General features: G+C 44.9%; 1 protein-coding gene and 1 long non-coding RNA gene across 3 annotated transcripts; one reads left to right on the forward strand and one right to left on the reverse strand.

Annotated features, from left to right (window-relative positions):
• Nucleotides 1-795: 795 nt before the first annotated feature.
• On the forward strand, nt 796-17,294 carry HS3ST1 (heparan sulfate-glucosamine 3-sulfotransferase 1). 2 transcript variants are annotated; one of them, XM_045017282.1, is made up of 2 exons: nt 796-1,048; nt 14,251-17,294. In XM_045017282.1, exon 2 carries the CDS (start codon nt 14,379-14,381, stop codon nt 15,324-15,326), a length of 948 nt encoding a protein of 315 aa, XP_044873217.1. In that variant the 5' UTR covers nt 796-1,048; nt 14,251-14,378; the 3' UTR covers nt 15,327-17,294. The 2 variants fall into 2 exon arrangements, with proteins under 2 accessions (XP_044873217.1, XP_044873218.1); XM_045017283.1 differs by lacking the exon at nt 796-1,048 and adding an exon at nt 2,228-2,379.
• Nucleotides 10,900-14,453, reverse strand: LOC123370630. The gene is made up of 3 exons (XR_006579487.1): nt 14,345-14,453; nt 13,297-13,361; nt 10,900-10,971 (listed from the first exon to the last, which is right to left on the reverse strand). It is a non-coding gene; the product is annotated as an uncharacterized LOC123370630 (long non-coding RNA).
• Nucleotides 17,295-18,152: the final 858 nt, after the last annotated feature.

Raw genomic sequence — 18,152 nt, forward strand, 5'->3', positions numbered from 1 at the left:
AGGCCCCATTGTGCTAGTAGTCACTGTGCAAACCCATAGGAAGAGAGAGCCCCTGCTGCAAGCAGTTTTACAAGCTCGGAACCCCAACCCTGCACACGCTTTGGGGAGTAATTTTACAGCTCAGTAGTTGCAATGCCCAGGTGTTTCCAGGATCAGGGCTTACGGCAGTTGCAGGAGTCCACTCCGGAAAGGTGGTTTGGGGGATTTTGAGGGGCGGGGATCTGAGACTTAACCGGATCCGGACTCCAATTTCATGGTTGGGCTCTCTGTAAAATAGGTCAAGAGAGGGGGCAGATCACCTGGAGCTGCAGATTGAGTTTCTACTGCTAGGGCCGCGGCCCTGTTCCCGGAGACTTTACACCTCACTCCTCCCAGGGCCCGATCCAGTTCTCAGTTAAATCAGTACCAGTCTTTCAACCAGCTTGCCCGGCGGTTGGATCAGGCCCCAGCGAGCGCCCCGCAGCTTTCTGGCGCCGAACAGGCGTGGGGTGAAACCGAGTTAGCGCCAGCCCCCGAGTCCCGTGCCGGGGCATGGGGAGGAGCGTGCAGCTGTCCAGGTGTCACGCCCCAGAGCGGAGGTCGCCCCGAGCTCCGCCCCTCCCGGTGGCTTTGCCGTCTGCACAGGGCAGGGCAGGGCAGGGCAGGGCGGCCGGTAGGGGCTCCCCGTCCCCTCCCACTGTGCTGAGCCGCAGAGACCGGCCCCGCCTCCCCTTCCCGCAGGGCTCGGACTTGGCGCCCGGAGGCGGCGGCGGGGGCCGGGCAGAGGCGGTGCCGAGTCCTAGGTTTGCACCTGAGCGAGGCTGGCAGCAGCGGGCGCTCGCTCCTAGGCTTCCCTCCTCCGCGGGGATCGGCGCAGCCTCTCGCCAGCTCTGCCTGTCACGCTGGGGCTGCAGCGGCGGCAGCCAGCGCGCCGAGTCCCTCGCTCCGCTCCGCGGCCAGCCGGGCGCCTCCTGCCCGCGCAGCTGCTCCCTACCCCGGCGTCTCTGTTCATGGCACAGCGGGGCGGTCCCAGCTGCAGGAGCCCGGACGACGGCTCGGCGACAGGCGGGTGAGCGAGGGGCTCCTCTGCGGGGCGGATCGGGGCTTGTTGCTTGGGTGGTGCACGGGGAGTGAGGTTGGGGGGCAGGCGGGGTGTATTGGGTTGGTTTGGGGTGGCAGGTGGGAGTGAGGATGGAGGACACGCGGGATGTATTGGGGTTTGTTTGGGATGGCAGGTGGGAGTGAGGTTGGGGGCACGCAGGGTGTATTGGGGTTGGTTTGGGGCGGTACACGGGGATGAGGTTGGGGGGGCAGGCGGGGTGTATTGGGGTTTGGGGTAGCAGGCGGGAGTGAAATTTGGGGACAGGCCCGGTGTATTGGGGTTTGGGGTAGCAGGCGGGAGTGAGGTTGGGGGGCAGGCGGGGTGTATTGGGGTTGGTTTGGGGCGGTACACGGGGATGAGGTTGGGGGGCAGGCGGGGTGTATTGGGGTTGGTTTGGGGCGGTACACGGGGAGTGAGGCTGGGGAACACGCAGGGTGAATTGGGGTTGGTTTGGGGCAGTACACGGGGAGTGAGGCTGGGGAACACGCAGGGTGAATTGGGGTTGGTTTGGGGCAGTACACGGGGAGTGAGGCTGGGGAACACGCGGGGTGAATTGGGGTTGGTTTGGGGCGGTACACGGGGAGTGAGGTTGGGGAACACGCAGGGTGAATTGGGGTTGGTTTGGGGCAGTACACGGGGAGTGAGGTTGGGGGGCACACGCGGTGTATTGGGGTTGGTTTGGGGCGGTACACGGGGAGTGAGGTTGGGGGGCTCGCTTGCAGGAGGAGGTTTAGGAGCACGTCGGTGGCTATAATGGGAATTGCTATTTGGGGCCGTAGCTGGGGAGTGAAGTTGGGGGGTCGCTGGAGGGGGCGGGGTGGGGCACATGGGTGCGTAGGGGATGAAGTCTGGGTGGTGAGTTGAAGCTGGGGTGCGGTAGGCTGACGGTGTGGGGCAGGGCATGAAGGATGCTCTAGAGGTTCGTGGTTGAGTTGGAAACGGGGGTGCGGGGAGAGGGGGTGACGGTTGAGGAGTGCGCGGCGAGGCGCCTTAGCGCGGAGGTTTTGGGGTAACGTGGGCGGGGTTGAGGCGCAGGGGCAGCGCACTGCCCGGCAGGGGTCCGGTGTCGGCTCTGACTCAGGCAGACTTTGCCCAGGTGAGCGAGTGCGATCAGGCTCTGCAGCGCTCCCGGGGGGCGGCCGGGACCGGGCACAGGGCGGGGACTCGCCCTTTGGTAGGTGTCTGAGCGGCGGGACTTCAGCCCCGCACCTGGCACCAGCAGGTTCGCTGAGCGCAGCTCCCCCGCCACGCAGGACGCCCTGGGGGCGAGCCCGGCCCTGCACGGAGGCTGGATCCAGGTATGCCCTGCGCTGGGCAGGGGAGGGGGTGAGCACCGGAGCGGCGGCTGGTTTTTACCTGGGTCTCCTCCGGCCATGCGGGTCCCTTCAGGAGGCTCCAGGCTCTCCCACCCCAGCTGGCCACGCTGCGCCCGTCCTCTTTCCCAGCCACTCGCATGTCAGCGGGGAACGGGGAAGAAAGGAGGAAGCGCTTGGCCGGCTGGGGTTTGCAAGTCACGCTAGGTTTTGGCCGGGGCTGTCTGTGGGAAGGCGGCAGGTGTTTTCCCTTGTGGCCAGCTTAGTGACACCGGGGTGCAAAGCCGGACCCTCGCCATCGGGCGCCGGGGAGCTACACGGGTGGAGAAAGCAGAATAACTGAGCGCAGCGTTGTAGTGAGCAGCAGAATAGTTTCCTGTTCCTCCTCGCATCGACTCACCTGCTGAGCGTCATATAACCGAAATGGATCCACGTAGTACAGAGCAAGCTACAGATCTGATCGCCCAGGATTGGATGAGAGTTTGGGGGGGATTGAAGGGGGAGCTTATTATTATTAAATCTGGCCTTGGCTTTTTGGGAAGGAAGTGAATTGTTGCCTTCTAGTATATAGGGGACAGAATTAAGCTGCCACAAAATGTCTGGATGCAACTTCAAAATTGAGGGACTATAAAGGTCTTAGGGAGAGATACTGCGCAGAACAATCACTCAGAGGAAGATGCTTTTATAAGCCTTCTCTAAAGGTGTGCTGCACACACCCCTTACCACTCACCCAGACAAGAAATCCACTCCTGAGCAGGGTGCAACTTGGCAGATCTTTGTGTCCTGTCTTCCATCCATTAGAAACAGTAGTAGACACTTAGCTGAGAAATATAACCAATCTGATCTCTCTCTCTCTCTCTTTTTTTTTTTTAACACACACACACACACTCACACTCACACTCTCACTCTCTTCCTGCTCTCCCTGTAGTGGAATAGTTTGAGGTTATCTTTATCCAAACCTTGTGCCTGTTTCTTTTTAGGAAACACAGGGAAAGAGAACTATGAAGTCCTATTAATTTAATCCTCCCAGACTTTGTATATACCAGCTTTGAAGCATTTGAGATCGCTGCAGTGGTCAGCAGGAATCCAGCTGTGCTCCTCATTATTCCTACGTAAGGACAGCAGAAATTGCTCAGTTCATTGCACAAATCCAGTGAGATCGCTTGCAGTGTATGCTCCCCAGTTATTTCACAGCGTAGCCTAATGGAAAGGAAATGTGCCATTTGGGGGTAATGTTTAATGCAGTGCATATAAATAAATTGCGCTAGTGCTTTTACCAGCGTTAGGAGCTCCTAAGCTTAGTGGAATAAGATCTACTTTTCTTGAATAGATCTTATTCCTGCTTTTCTTAAACTTTTAAAACAAGAATGTGTTCTACTTCCCTTGAAATTATACAGCATTTTGGGTAAATGCAGTTAGTATTCCTGACTTCAGATTCAATTTTGCACCCCCTGTATTTAGAACACTGTTGTATCTGTTCTTTTGACATTAACCCTTTTTAATATGCCTACATCTGTAGAATTAATTTTTCTTTTCAGGTAGGTCAGTGCCAAACAACGGTGTGTTACACAAATGTAAATTTGGAGTAATTCCATTGACTGCAGTGGATTTGCACCAACTTAACATAGCAATATTTGTCTCTAAAGTTGCCATGATTCAGATACTGGAAAAAAGCTCCTTATAGTTTACCCAACTATCTATACAAAGAGGGCATCTCATTGGCTGCACTCTTATCCCCCTACATTAGTCATACTTCCAGAGAGTGAGAGATGGAAGATACCTGCTGGCTCATCTTGTCTTCTTTCAAGAGCCAATGCAGGATTGTTCCTTCCAGAAGCCAGTGCCTAGTGTACTGACTGGTTTAGCCAAGTATGGCAGATCATTCTGTTCTGATCTTGAAGCAAAGCCCTTAGTTACCACAGGGCCAGGCATGAAGGAGTAGAAGTCAGCTTGGAAGATGAATTGAAAGAAGGTTGGATTTTTCTATATAATAGACTATTAGTAGAAAGAGGGCCTGCAATTACAAATCAAGATGAGAAAATACATGATGGGAGGGAATGCAAAAAAGGATAGTTTTATTTAAAGTTTATTTCAAAATACAAAATGAGGGTGGGATTTTGGAACAGGGAAGGCTTGTAACTGTCTTGCAGTTGTTTCTGATGCAATAGCAAGTAATGGACAATTAAAGCTCTGACATTTGTGAGCCAGTTTTGTGTTTTTCTCCTCTTTTTTGTTTCTGCATTAGAAAACCAACTATTTTACTTAAGGGGAAAAATAATGTTGTCTTGTACACTCTAAGATAGACGTTTGTGTGTTTTTGAAGGCTAGATGATGCAATGGAGTAACTCTTCTTCTTTAGGAAAAAAATTAAATCTTGGCTTGAGACACAATATAGATTATTTTGGGATGTGTGGGATATTTAATCTTAGCACATAATGTAAAAAAGCTCCATCTCCAGTGTCCTATTTTCCTTCAAGCCACATGAAGTGTTTGCTATCTCTTTACCACTGTAAAGATTTGGCTTATTCCTTTGCATGAAAGATCAGACTGATCTCTTCTGGCCTTAAAGGGAAGAAGGGGGAAGGAAATCTACAAAAGGATGTTATATATCACTAATCTATTTTAACTTCTCCTACTTCATTGCTCACACTGAAACTAAACCATTCTTTAGAAAAGTATAGACTGATGTTCATCATGATCAAACTAATTTGTACAAATTGTATTTAGCATTGTGAGTGTAGAAATATAGTAAAACTTCAGCCAAACACCAAGTCAGGATTCCTTAACATGCAAATTTACATACATTAATGTTTAGAGATTTCTGTAATTGTGAAGTCAAATATATATTTAAATTAAGCTCATAACTCTCAAGGCTTTCTGACAAAAGGCATTTTCCTGATCAACTTTATTCCATTCCAACCATACTGAAAACTAGACTAGATTTCCCATTGTATCACATTAGCTATAGGAGTTAGAGACTCTTTTGTTCGAATACAAAAGTAGTGCCATTAGTGGTGCAGTAGTTTTCAAAAAAATCATAGATTTTGGCAAGTACCCAATATAGTAGAGGATTAAGAGAATTTATTTTGCTCCAAGTTTTTCCCTCTCCTACTGAGACACAGATGGGCATTTGTCTTGTATTACGAGAGGTAATCAATAGTTTATGCCCCGGAGATTTCTCAGTAGCTCAAGCAGTGTACAGTACTGTTTCTTTTAATATACTCATTTTTGTACAATTTATTGCAAACACAGACACTTCCTGATAATTACAGTAGAAAACTAGAATTTGAATGTTTTATTACCATGTATTACTTAAAAGCTATATTACATTGAATTTTTTACTTGAAAAACAGAGAAAATATTCTTATGCATTTAGAACCAGCAAAGAGAGAAGGCGTGGGATGAATCTCTTCCTGAGGAGGGCATGGAAAAAGTTTTCCTGTAGTGGGAACTATTACAGAAAAAGTGTTTCCTATGAAGAAACAAAAATTTTTTATAAGACAGCTATTAGCCAACTTAAAATATTTGATTCTTTGCACTTTAAGAGCTCCCATTTCAGTACTCAAGGCAGTTTCTGCTAGAAGTCCTGCAGATATATTGGGGAGTTTTCTTATAACTAGTCCCAAAATGCTAGCTAAAGTGTTTTGAATCCAGCATATAACAAACAAAATAGAGAGAACATAAAAAGTCAGACATTCATTTTCTTTGTAGAAGAGATGTGTTCATACTGTAGAGAACTTATCCTTGAAATTCTTCAAAAATACTCAGACAAGTCTAGCTCATTTTTAACCAGAACTATCTTACACAATCTGTTTGTAAAGACTACTTTTAATGGGTTTAAAAAAATTGCTTGTGTTCCAGAGAACTAGTACTGCAAAGTTTACATTGATTCAGCTGGACATAGTCTCAGTACAAATAAGCCAGTCTATTACATTTAAGGATTGTGCAGCCTGGATAGTTTCAAACCTTTTTAAATGACAATGCCAGGTGATATACTCCACAGTAGAGTTCAAGATCACAATTCATTACAAGAAGTCTGGCATCCAGGGTGCATTGAAGTCTAAGTTCTGGTCAGCTTACTGTGTGCAAATATCCAGCTGCTTTGGAAAGCCTGAGACTCTCCTGGGGGGTGCCAGCTCTGGTCTCCTTCTAGAGGTAAGGAATTTGCATTAGAGATGAGCCTAACCTCTAGAAGAAGCATTCAAATCTGGCATTTTCATTCAGGCCCATCTCTTGCACCAGATTGTGCCCCTTTAGTTGGCTGCACTGAGAGGTCCCTCAGGTGCAACTATCCCTACAAGTAAGAATGTGGGGGAGAATAGGAGACTCAGATGCCTTTGCAGCATCATATATTCTTCACTGCAGGACCTAGAGCTGTGTGTGTTGGGAGAGGCAGGTGAGTCACAGAAGGAATTCATCTCTCTGGCCACATTCATCTCTCTGGCCACATGAAAGATATGTGAAGGAGTTAATATAGCAGTTCCCCCTTCCTATCAGCATCTTTGCAGCAGCCATAGTTGGTCAGGTGGCTCCAATGGAGCTCTTCATGGAGATTTCCTCACAAAAATGTCTTGCCCCACTCCTTTGTCTTTTCATACAAGAGAAGACCATCTGGGACCTAGGTTGTACAAGTTTAATAAAGGGCAGATGTAATTAAGAGACTGATCTTATATGGTGCTCAGAACATCTCAGGCTGGGGAACTGAAGATACTGAGCACCCTGAGGGGTAAGGCCCAGATACCTTGTCTGCACTAGTCTTTTTTTCCTTTGTTTCCTTCCAACCACCTAGCACAGGCAATGTTCTGGCAGCTGTTGGCCTTTTAGCCACAGTATCATCTAGACCTGTTCAGAGCAGCGTTGGGATAAACTGTTGTTTAAATATCAGAGGCTGGCCTACAGAAAGGCTGCCGCTGGCATAGATGCAGAAGCAGGATATGTCAGGGGAAAAAGCCTAGTATAGACAGAACCACAGGGAGTTCATAATTTCTGCACTACTACAAATTATGTCATCTGTATAAGACTACTATGGTGCAACAATGGTGCAACTTTCTCTTGCAGTTTCTATTGGTGGGGTCTGAGAAGCATTTTTGGATTCACATAATTATTAAAATCTTATAATATTTAGAATTGTGTATGTGCCTAGTTTAAGAATGGTCTTCTATGTTCTTGTTTAAGGGGGCATGGTTCTAAGTACAGATACTGAATCGTTGGGGTGTTCTGTTTTGTTTTATTAAAAGAATTGCATAGAACTGGGAATCAGGAGACCTGACTTCTGTTTCAAGCTCTGCTACTGACTTACAAGTCACCATGGTAGGATTTTCAAGAGTTAAACTGCTGACTCGTTGAATTTAAATTGAGCTGGACACCTAAATTTCTTAGGCTTCTTTCCAAGTCCCAGCCTATATCTTCTCAGTTTCTCATTTTCCCACATGAGAAGTGAAGTGAGTGATACTGACCAAAATTTTGTCTTAAACAGTATTTAATATCTACATTAAAATGAAGTTAGTTCAAATCAGGTCTAGTTAAAATGCCCCTTGAGTTATTAAAGATTGTGAAGCACTCAGATACTCTGGTAATGAGACCATATAAGTACCATAGATAGAGACAGATGTGCTTTAAAAAAAACCCTCTGCAATTCAGTGATTATGACAGCTCTCACTTCTTTCCTAGTTACATTTACAATGAAAAAAAGTTGTCCATTTATTTCTGAGCTAAAATCTTTTTCAAAGTTAATGATAACTGTGAAGACTGATTTGATTGTTCCACAATGAATCTTATTGAATAAATAATGTGACCACTGTTTTGCTAATTAATCTGAGAAAATTGCAGAAGAGATTAAGAAAAAGCAATTCAAAATTTAAAACGTCTAGGTATAATCCTCAGAGCACCATTTAACAGTAACTGTATTTCTCGCACCAACTCACTCATTTACATGGAGCAGATACAATACTAATGATACTGTCAGTTAAATTTTTGTATTAATCTGGAATGCATAGTCATTCTGTGAAGTCATGTGTGCTCTAAATGACTTGTGGAAACGTGAAAGAAATTCTTGAAGCAGGAAAGTAATTTGGCAGAGTAGCTGTTAAGCTTACCTTCAAGAGCTTATTCTTGCCAAAACATTTCTCAGGTTTGCAAATTGCAAAGCTATATAGTGTATGTTAACATCCTTATTTTTATATAAACTGCTGCAATCCTAATATACACATTAGTAATTTGGCTGATATCCACCTGAGGAGGGCATATGAGAAGAAAGCTGAAGTAACAAACCAATGTATATACAGTTTTTTTTCATGGATATCACTTTGCTCATACAACAAAGGTGCATAATATTCCATATAAATTTAACAAAACAAGTGCTACTGTCCATCATTGATATAAGATTCCAAGATTGACACTGAAGCTTGGAATGTCTGTAGAGCTAGTGTGAAGTGATGGAAACAGTTACAAGAATGGCTGAGAGCTCTTTTTGTTTAGAATATCAGCAGGTTCAATCATCACTGGGATTCCTGGTTTGTTACTGTCCAATTTTTAAATTCTCAGCAATTTTCAGCCTTTTTTTTTTACACTTTACGAATTACACCCATATGACAGCATGAACCGTCACCTAATATTGTGGTGTTACTGCAGCACAACAAAAATAAGTGACCCAATAACGGTCAAATCATAACAAAGTATTAGCATACTGAGTGCATTTAAAAAACAGAAACACAAATTACACCTCTACCCTGATATAACGCGGTCCTTGGGAGACAAAAAAATCTCACCACGTTATAACATGGTCTCACCTATATCAAACTTGCTTTGCCCCCCCCCTCGTTCCCTGACCTCCCCCTCCAGAGACCCCCGTCCCTAATCACCCCCAGGACCCACCCTCTACCCAAACCCCTGTCCCCTAACTGCTGCAAAGCCTATCCACCCCCGCCCCCTGACAGGCACTCACCGGCAGCGGCAGGAAGCGGAGCAGCCCAGCCCCAGCCCGCTCCACTCTGCCAGCTCCCAGCTGTGGTGCTCCGCTTCCCGCTGCCAGTGAGTGCGGGGAGGTTGGGGAAAGGATGCCCCTGCGGAGGGAAGTGGAGCGACGCGGCCCCAGCCCGCTCCGCTTTCCTTGCCCTGGCCCCAGCCGTGTCGCTGGGGAGCGGCTGGGGAAAGGTCCTGCACTCACCTGCGGTGGGAAGTGGAACGCCATGGCTGGGAGCTGGCGGAGTGGAGCTGGCTGGGGCTGGGCTGGGCTGCTCCGCTTCCCGCCGCCTGTCAGTGCGGGGAGGTTGGGGAAAGGACGCCCTCCGCACTCACTGGCAGTGGGAAGCGGAGCGACGCGGCCCTAGTCCACTCCACTCTGCCACCTCCCAGCCACGGTGCTCCGCTTCACACCACAGGTGAGTGCAGGGAGCTTGGGGAAAGGACGCCCCCTGTACTCACCTGCGGCGGAAAGCGGAGCGCTGCGGCTGGGAGCTGGCAGAATGGAGCGGGCTGGGGCCGGGCTGCTCTGCTTCCGCCGCTGCTGGTGAATGCGGGGGGGGAGGGGAGGAGAGGGGATCCTTTACCCCAAGCCCCCTTCCCTGAGCAACGCAGCTGGGGCCGGGATGAGGGAAGCAGAGCGGGCTGCTTCTGACCCCCCCGCTAATCCCCCGGGCCACTCTGGGACTGCAGGCCACCCAAAAGTGCCCTCCCACAGCTCCTGCCCCCCAGACCCTAGGGGGGGAGCCCCTGACTGCCCCCGAGACCCTCTGCCCCTTATCGAACCCCTCAGCCCCTGCCTGGCCCGGCACCCTTAACACACTGCTCAGAGCGGCATGTCAGAGCTTTACTGCGTTGTATGTGAACCCGCCTTATATCGGGTCGCGTTATATCGGGGTAGAGGTGTATTCAGTAATCAAAAAGGAATATATTTTGAACTGCACAGCTGAGGACATTGTTAACTGAACATGTGCAAAGAGGAGAAATACTACAAATAGTTTTTAAAAAAAAGCAATGCAAGAATCAGATGGATTGACATTATGGGAAAATTCCTATGAGGTCTCATGATACAAAGCTGTTTAATATCTGAAACAAGTGTTTCAAGTAAAGAAAAGAAGAGACAAGAGAAATCACTGGAGCTCCTCAGAGGCTCAAGGGTCCACCTGGTCAGCTTGCCAGAATAATACCGCACATTTAATTCTGCATGGGCCTAATGCTACATTACGTTACTCCAAGAATGTAGCAGCGTAGGGTCTCTTCGCTGTATGCTCCATTCCCCCAAAACCATTCCTATGACATACCCTTCCTAGGTAAAAGGTAAAAAAAAAAATGGCATGACTGGCATGAAACAATCCTTTCAGCCAGTTGATGGTTCTGTTTTTATTCACTATTTACAGTTATCCGATATGTTGTGTGGATTGGGGGGTGCTGGTTACTCAAAAATTTAAGTTAACTAAGAGTTATACTTACTGATGGAATACCAATTTTCCAAGAATTTAGAATACAATACAGTGAATGAGGTATAAAATAGTATACAGGTACTCACCAATCCAGTAGTAGCACTGCACAGCAGGGTGGTTGGTTTCTTGAAGCACTTAGGTGTATACCCATAACCTACTGTATAGAAAACTTTATCTTATGAAACTACATATCACTGTGGCAGCACGTGGTGTACACCTAGATCACTAATAATATACTTAACACTAAAACTATACTGAACATAATTGAATCTTTGATTCAGAAGGCACATCAGGATCTTGCAGTGCCTCAGGGTCATCATTATCAACATCAATTATCATTGTAGATGTAGAAGGTGTAGGAGATTGGTCTGAATCTGTAATGACCCTATGACACCCTGGAAGCTGCTTTTTTGAATAAATCCCTGATATCAGCTTGCTTACGTATCTTCTGCTTCTTTTGCATAAAATTAGAGTATAGAATGTGCAATTGCATAACCTTCTGGGCAGTATACTAGTCCCGGTTACTAGACTGAAGATTTGTATATGGAGATATCAAAAATGCTGGTTAATAGAGCTTTCTGGTTGAAAATGTGCCGGATAACACAGCTTTTACTGGGTAGGCATAGTTCATAAGAAAATAAAGTCAGTTTGTTTCATTAAAGTTTGCTAATAATAGTTCAAGTGATAATTATTGCACAGAGCCATTGGTTTACTGGTAACCTAGTTTACTTTCATGTGACTACACATGAGTACGGGCTTGCTCAATCAGCCTCTTTAATGTTAGCATAACTTACTGGAAAATAATAGGCGTTCAGCAGGAAAAAAGGGTGAGCTACTGTTTGAGGGGGTCAACAGGAACACTCAGGCTTACTATTTACGGAGCTTGCTCGCTTAAAACATACTACCGTGGAATAAGTGGCTGTTCCCTTAATTACCTCAATCAATCAAGATTTGATATTTTGTTGTTTTAATATTCTGACCAGCAGCCTCCCACCTAAGCAGGTTGTTGCTGCAATGTCTGCTCACATTGCAACTAAACGTGGAGTTAACTGCATGCTAGACATCCTGAATGAATTATGCTATCTGTAGCGGAATCCCTATGATATACCCCCATCAGTGGGTGCCATATTTTTTGTATTATTTCTTAGCTAGTTTATATTTATTGATATAGTTTTGTGAGTTAATAAGAGGGTTACAGGTATGGCAAGAACTGTGTCTGTGTGGGGGGGAGGAGGAGAATAAAAGAAAGATTAAGGACACAGCCACATTGCTGCCTGATAAAACCTATGATCGGGCAAAGAGGGAAGAAAGCTTACAGTTTCCCTATATCATACTTTTGAGTGATACATCACAAGAAAGACTGTGGTTCCCCCTCCTCCATAGGACAGGTCATGACTCTGCTCTCAACCTGCAAGAGGGACGGTTTCCATGCTTCTATACCAGTTCTGGGTCCCTGCACCCCCTCCCGCAACTTCCTAGCAGTATGTATAGCTTAATTGTAACCATTGTTGAAGCCACCAAGAGGAGATGTAAAGCTCAGGTAACCATTAGCAACAACTGAAGAAAGCAAACCTCCCCCATTTGGGGTGCAGTCAAGCCCTTTGTAAATACAAGGAAAGCACTTTGAAAAGCCCTTTATTAACCAGCAACTATCTCTAGTTCTTGTTTCAGAGAATTGACTTATTGTGAAGTCGTCACTGGAATGTCTTTTCAGGCTTTGAGGCATTTCCAGTGCCTAGCCCCAATCTTTCAGGCAGGTGACGTTTAGCTCAGAGCTCCAGCTTTTTCGGCTGTTCAGTCTGGGCTGTCCCATGCTTAACCTTAGCATTTCGCTACCCTAGCAAGTCACAGCAATCAGATGCTTTCTCCTTGTGGCTTTAAACTCTGACTAGGGATAGACAACACTGGTAGCTCTCTGGAGCCTTGTCTATACTAGCCCACTGCTGTTTAGAACGGTGGGAAATTTCAGCAGACCATCCTTGTATAGACACCACCTGTGGCTAGCTCAAAAGATAATTAACTGGCATAACTGGCATTTTCACACTAAATCTGACATGACAGAACAGGCCAACCAGTGTCTAAAATGAATCACAATGGGCACCAAAAGATAGGATCATATTTTCTTAAATTAAAATGCAACTTGATAACAGCTTGTAAACAACCCATCCTGATTCTTAAGAGTATTAATTCTTAACTGGAGTATTTAAAATCTTCTTATAGAATCAGTGCATCTTGCTGAAAATTAACTTGATATACCATAATGTGTCTGTGGGCTTTGCTAATCACCTCATGAAGTGACAGTAATATCCATGAGGTGTGTTCCAGCATTTAACTGGGACTAATTATCATCACCAATACTTGTTCAACATTTTGCAGAAACATTCAGAGTTAATGTAACATGCGCAATCACAAGACGATAAGCTCCAAAAATCAAAAGCATAGTGTGCTATAATCTATAATACATTTGTAATAGTCATCTTACCTCGTTCTAGGATGAGGTTGCAGCCCTGATTCTGTTTTCCAGATGTACTTCAGTTTCTCCTCTGCCTGGTCAGAAGAGTTAGTGTGTTTATGATCTAGCCCTCAGGGAAAATCAAATGCCTCCCATTCTAGGGCATAGAAGAGCTTCAAACAATCCATACATAACTCTTAGTTTTTTAACTCAGGGCACATCTTCCTCTTCCCCATCATTGCCACCTTCTGTTGATAGCACCATAAGGGAGCCCATTCTATTCCAGCCTCCAGCCCAGGGACCTATGTGCACTGGATGTCAACTTCACTTAAATCCCACTACTTCTCTTTTTCCCAAGTGATTTCCCACTCAGGTCTTGTCCCAGTCCATTCTCAGGCTTCCCCATAGTAAGATACCATACTCCCTCTAACTCTCCTGTTATTATAGGCAGCTTTTTTTTTTAAAATAGCCTGACTTCCCCCCAGCAGGCTCTGCTGCCAGGCTACAGTCACCTGACCACTCAAGGGACTACAATTCCCAGAATTCACATCTTTAAAGGGCCAAAAACTGGAGCAGGGATGTTCCGGCCCAGGCCTATTCTTTATCTTCCTGGGTTTGGTTCCAAGGTATTTCTCACACTTGTAGTTAATCATATTAAATTTTCATGTTATACCAGTCAAACCCATTGAAGTCATGTACATAAATGAGAAATTATCCCACTTTAAAGGCATCTTAGATATTAGAGTAAAGAGAAAACTTTATAATGTTTCTGTCTCCAAATGGCAGGAAGACGTTTTCTCATGCAGTTCTTATATTTACTTGTCTTTGAAAGTTTAATATCATCCTGTGATGTTGGAGTCTACCCTTGGGAGAAATAGAAAGTTTGATACGTTGCAGAAACCAAGATGATATTTAACATAACAATGTAGCTTTTAGCAGTGATATATCTGAGTACATATTAACATGTTTCTCTTTCCTCCCTAGTGACTGCTCTACTTGAAAAATACGTGCTCAGTCAGCAAAAGGAACACAACTTTTCAAGACTGTTCTATGTGGAAATCAATCCATGCCCCGTTACCTGGTTGAGTGAAACCAGATTAAGAACTTCTGCCATGGCAGCTCTTCTACTAGGAGCTTTGCTGCTTATTGTTCAACCTCATATAGTGCCTTCCAGACCAGCTGTAATTTCTAAGGCTGAGGCCACTTCTCAATCTGTTCAGAAAGAGCTTTTAAAGAAAACAGTTCTCAAAAATGACTTCAAAGGAAACATTCATTTTAACGGATCTTGCCAGCAGCTACCACAAACTATCATTATTGGAGTAAGAAAAGGTGGAACAAGAGCCTTATTAGAGATGTTGAGTCTCCATCCAGATATTGCAGCAGCAGAAAGTGAAGTCCATTTCTTTGACTGGGAGGATCATTATGGAAATGGATTGCAGTGGTATATGAATCAAATGCCATTCTCTTATCCCCATCAGATCACAGTGGAAAAAACCCCAGCCTATTTCACTTCATCCAAAGTGCCTGAAAGAGTTTATAACATGAACCAGTCAATGAGACTACTCCTGATTTTGAGAGACCCGAGTGAGAGAGTACTATCTGATTACACCCAAGTGTTCTATAATCATGTACAAAAGCACAAGCCGTATCCATCAATTGAAGAATTCCTGATTAAAGATGGTGAACTCAACGTGGACTACAAGGCAGTAAACAGAAGCTTATATTTCTTTCACATGCAAAACTGGTTGAAGTATTTTCCTCTTGATCGCATTCACATTGTAGATGGGGATAAACTAATCAAAGATCCTTTCCCAGAAATAGAGAAGGTAGAGAGGTTTCTAAGGCTGTCACCTCAAATAAATGCTTCAAACTTTTACTTCAATAAAACTAAAGGCTTCTATTGCCTAAGGGATAGTGGTAGGGAACGTTGTTTACATGAGTCAAAAGGAAGAGCACACCCTCATGTAGATTCTCATTTACTTGATAAACTGTATGAATATTTTCATGAACCTAATAGGAAATTCTTTAAGCTTGTTGGCAGAACATTTGACTGGCACTAATTTGTGTTAAGTTATTGATAAGCTTCAGAGCCTAAGTTTCAGTGTACGCTTAGAAATTATATTAAAAAAGGGCATTTAAGCTATAATTTATTTGTAAAATCCATAAATACTTCTGTACAGTATTAGTTTCACAATTGCCATATAAACTAGTTATATTTTTCTACTTGTTAAATTTGAAGACATTTTGTATTGTTTTTCATGGTTGTTACATTGTGTATTACGTCTCTATATGAAGGAACTAAAATATTTCACTGCAGAAGATGCTTTTCTTGAGATTGTCATCTGTTTAATATATAAGAAATTCATTTAAACAAAATCCTTCAGAATTATCTGAATCTTTGAAATATAGTATCTGGACTTTCTCTCTTTATTGTGAATGACCACATGAACTTTACACTTTTTGTTGTTTTTTACTAGCGGCTTTAAATTTAAAATGTCACTGGGCAGCAAAGTTCTCTAAACTGCTTTATATAATTAATTCTTACTAAAGTGATACCTCACATACTTATTAGGACATGACATGTCAGGTACAATGGAATATTCTGTAAACAGACATACCGACTACCATACTTACCTTCATATTTCATTTCTTAACCAGTGCCCCTGAAATTCTTTGGCAGTACAACGCCAGTTTCATGGTAGATTTTAAGAGATTCTGTGGATACATGCTCATAAAAAACACTGTTGGATGCAGAAATACCTAGGAACTTCCTTTATTTTCTGTATGTTTATGTATATGTTCTTTATACTGAAAAATGGGAGTGAAGTATTTAAGCAATATTGGTAAATTTTAAATGTTGCTCATGATTGTTTCTTAATTCTATAGCATCTATTTCTGCTTCAGAATCACTGAAAACCAACACCCACTCACGAGCCATTAGTTGGATTAACCTCTAGAAATTAATGGCCTTATTCTCATTTATGTTAAGACCTCCCGAACACTGCTCCGGCTATATAAAGGTTCCAAAAGTAAATGTAAATTACATTTGCACCCATATTAAAGGCCCTTTTTGCTGCCAGAGTGGTGCTTTTTGCTTTCCATTCTACACTAAGAAATTAGATCTACGCTAGGAAAAAATCCACAGCTCGAGCGATGCAGTAAAACTGACCGAATCCCCACTATATACTGTGCTGTGTCAACAGGAGAGCTTTTCCTGTCAACATAGCCTCTCAGGGAGATGGAGTGCCTATGCTGACAGGAGAAGCCCTCCTGTTGGCATAAGTATCTGAAGCGCAGCTGCAGCGTTTTAAGTGTAGATCTGCCCTTATTGCAAATGAGAATCAGACCTACAGATTTTTCCCTTTCTTCCTCTCTTCTCCCTTTCAAGAACATCGAGGTCACATATAGCTTCCATTCATGATTTACAAGGCTACCCTTCTAAGGCCTTTTGTACATTGGGATTAGCCCCTACTTCAGCAATTCTTATGGCTCCCCCTCTGCTGGAAACCGAGAGTCCAGTGCAAATAATGGCTTTCCTTGCTTACAGGAAGAATTTTCATGTATTATTGACCATCAGTTATTGAAATCAGAACAAATCCTGCATATAGACAAGGTCCAAAATAGTACTTAAGATGTAAGCTCTTCAATTGTAATGGAGGGATCTGGCCCAAGATCTATAATATGCAGATCAAGTGACACAATGAAACCAAATTTTCATTGAATTCTGGACAGATAATTACAATACTTTATATGACTTAAATTTGTGTACATTAACCTTTGATGGTGAGATGGAGGGTGGTTCAGGACCAGGCTGTGTTAGGCAGGTATGGCTGCTTGTGTACCATCTTCTGGATGCAAACATCACATACAATGTTGCTTGCATGAAGATTTGTAGCTGCTTTTTTTCTCTCCCCATTCTTTGTGTACTTGCCCAAGCTGGATTCAACCTCAGAGAGGCTTTTTTAATTTATTGATTTAATTATTTTAAGTAAAAATTTGGAAAAAAATACTTAATGAGACAATATTGTACTGAATAAAAGATATTTTCTTTATTCCACCAGTCTTTTATTTTACGTCAGCATTAGAAGACCAACATTTAGAATTTGGCACCTGATTACATAACACTTAAGAATTTGTCAGTTGCTCAGCGCATTTAGATTGAATGGATTTTTTTAGTATCACCATCCTGATTGAACTGCCAGTCACCGATCTGAGGGCTACGGGGTTTTGGGCTTGTTTTATTTGGAAGTTGCTTGTTCAGGCTTTTTTGTAATAGGCACCCTTCCCTTAGTTTTGTGCTGCTGCTGGCGGCAGCACTGCCTTAAGAGCTGGGTGCCTGGCCAGCAGTTGCTGCTCTCCAGTCACCAAGTTCCGAAGGCAGCACCACTGCTGGCAGCAGTGCAGAAGTAAGGGTGGCAATGTGCCATACCATGCGAGGCTAGGAAGGTGGTGGCAGGAACCTGTCTTTTCTCCCCTAGGATCCCTTTCTCTGGGGATGGGGTGGTGGGTAGGGTCCTCCCCCCCTCCCCATTGCAGCCCCTAGGAGAGCCCCCTGAATAGGGAATGTCAGGATGACCCCGGGGACAGTGCAGGATTCTGCCCTGGCCAGACACCCTCTTCCCTGGGGGCTCTACTGCCTGCAGCTGTCAGGCTGGCTTCCCCAGCTAGGCTTGTGGGCATGGAGGTTGGCTGTATTTCTGGGGAGGAGGGGTGCCGTGTCGGGAGGGGTGCTGGGAGGGCATGATAGGCCCTGAGACCTGTGGCAGAGCAGCGGATCTAGCCAGAAAGTGGGATGGGGGGGGCCTGGCCAGCCCCTGCCCCTCCGGGTGCTGCAAGGGGAGTAGAGCGGCCAGCATGGAGTGCTCCCGGCCTGTTACACGGGGGCC

Source organism: Mauremys mutica, chromosome 5 (genome assembly GCF_020497125.1).
Source record: "Mauremys mutica isolate MM-2020 ecotype Southern chromosome 5, ASM2049712v1, whole genome shotgun sequence".
Classification (NCBI taxonomy): Eukaryota; Metazoa; Chordata; order Testudines; family Geoemydidae; genus Mauremys; species Mauremys mutica.

Coding starts and splice junctions, on each gene's coding strand:
- HS3ST1 (XM_045017282.1), top strand. CDS start 14,379: ATGGCAGCTCTTCTACTAGGAGCTTTGCTGCTTATTGTTCAACCTCAT.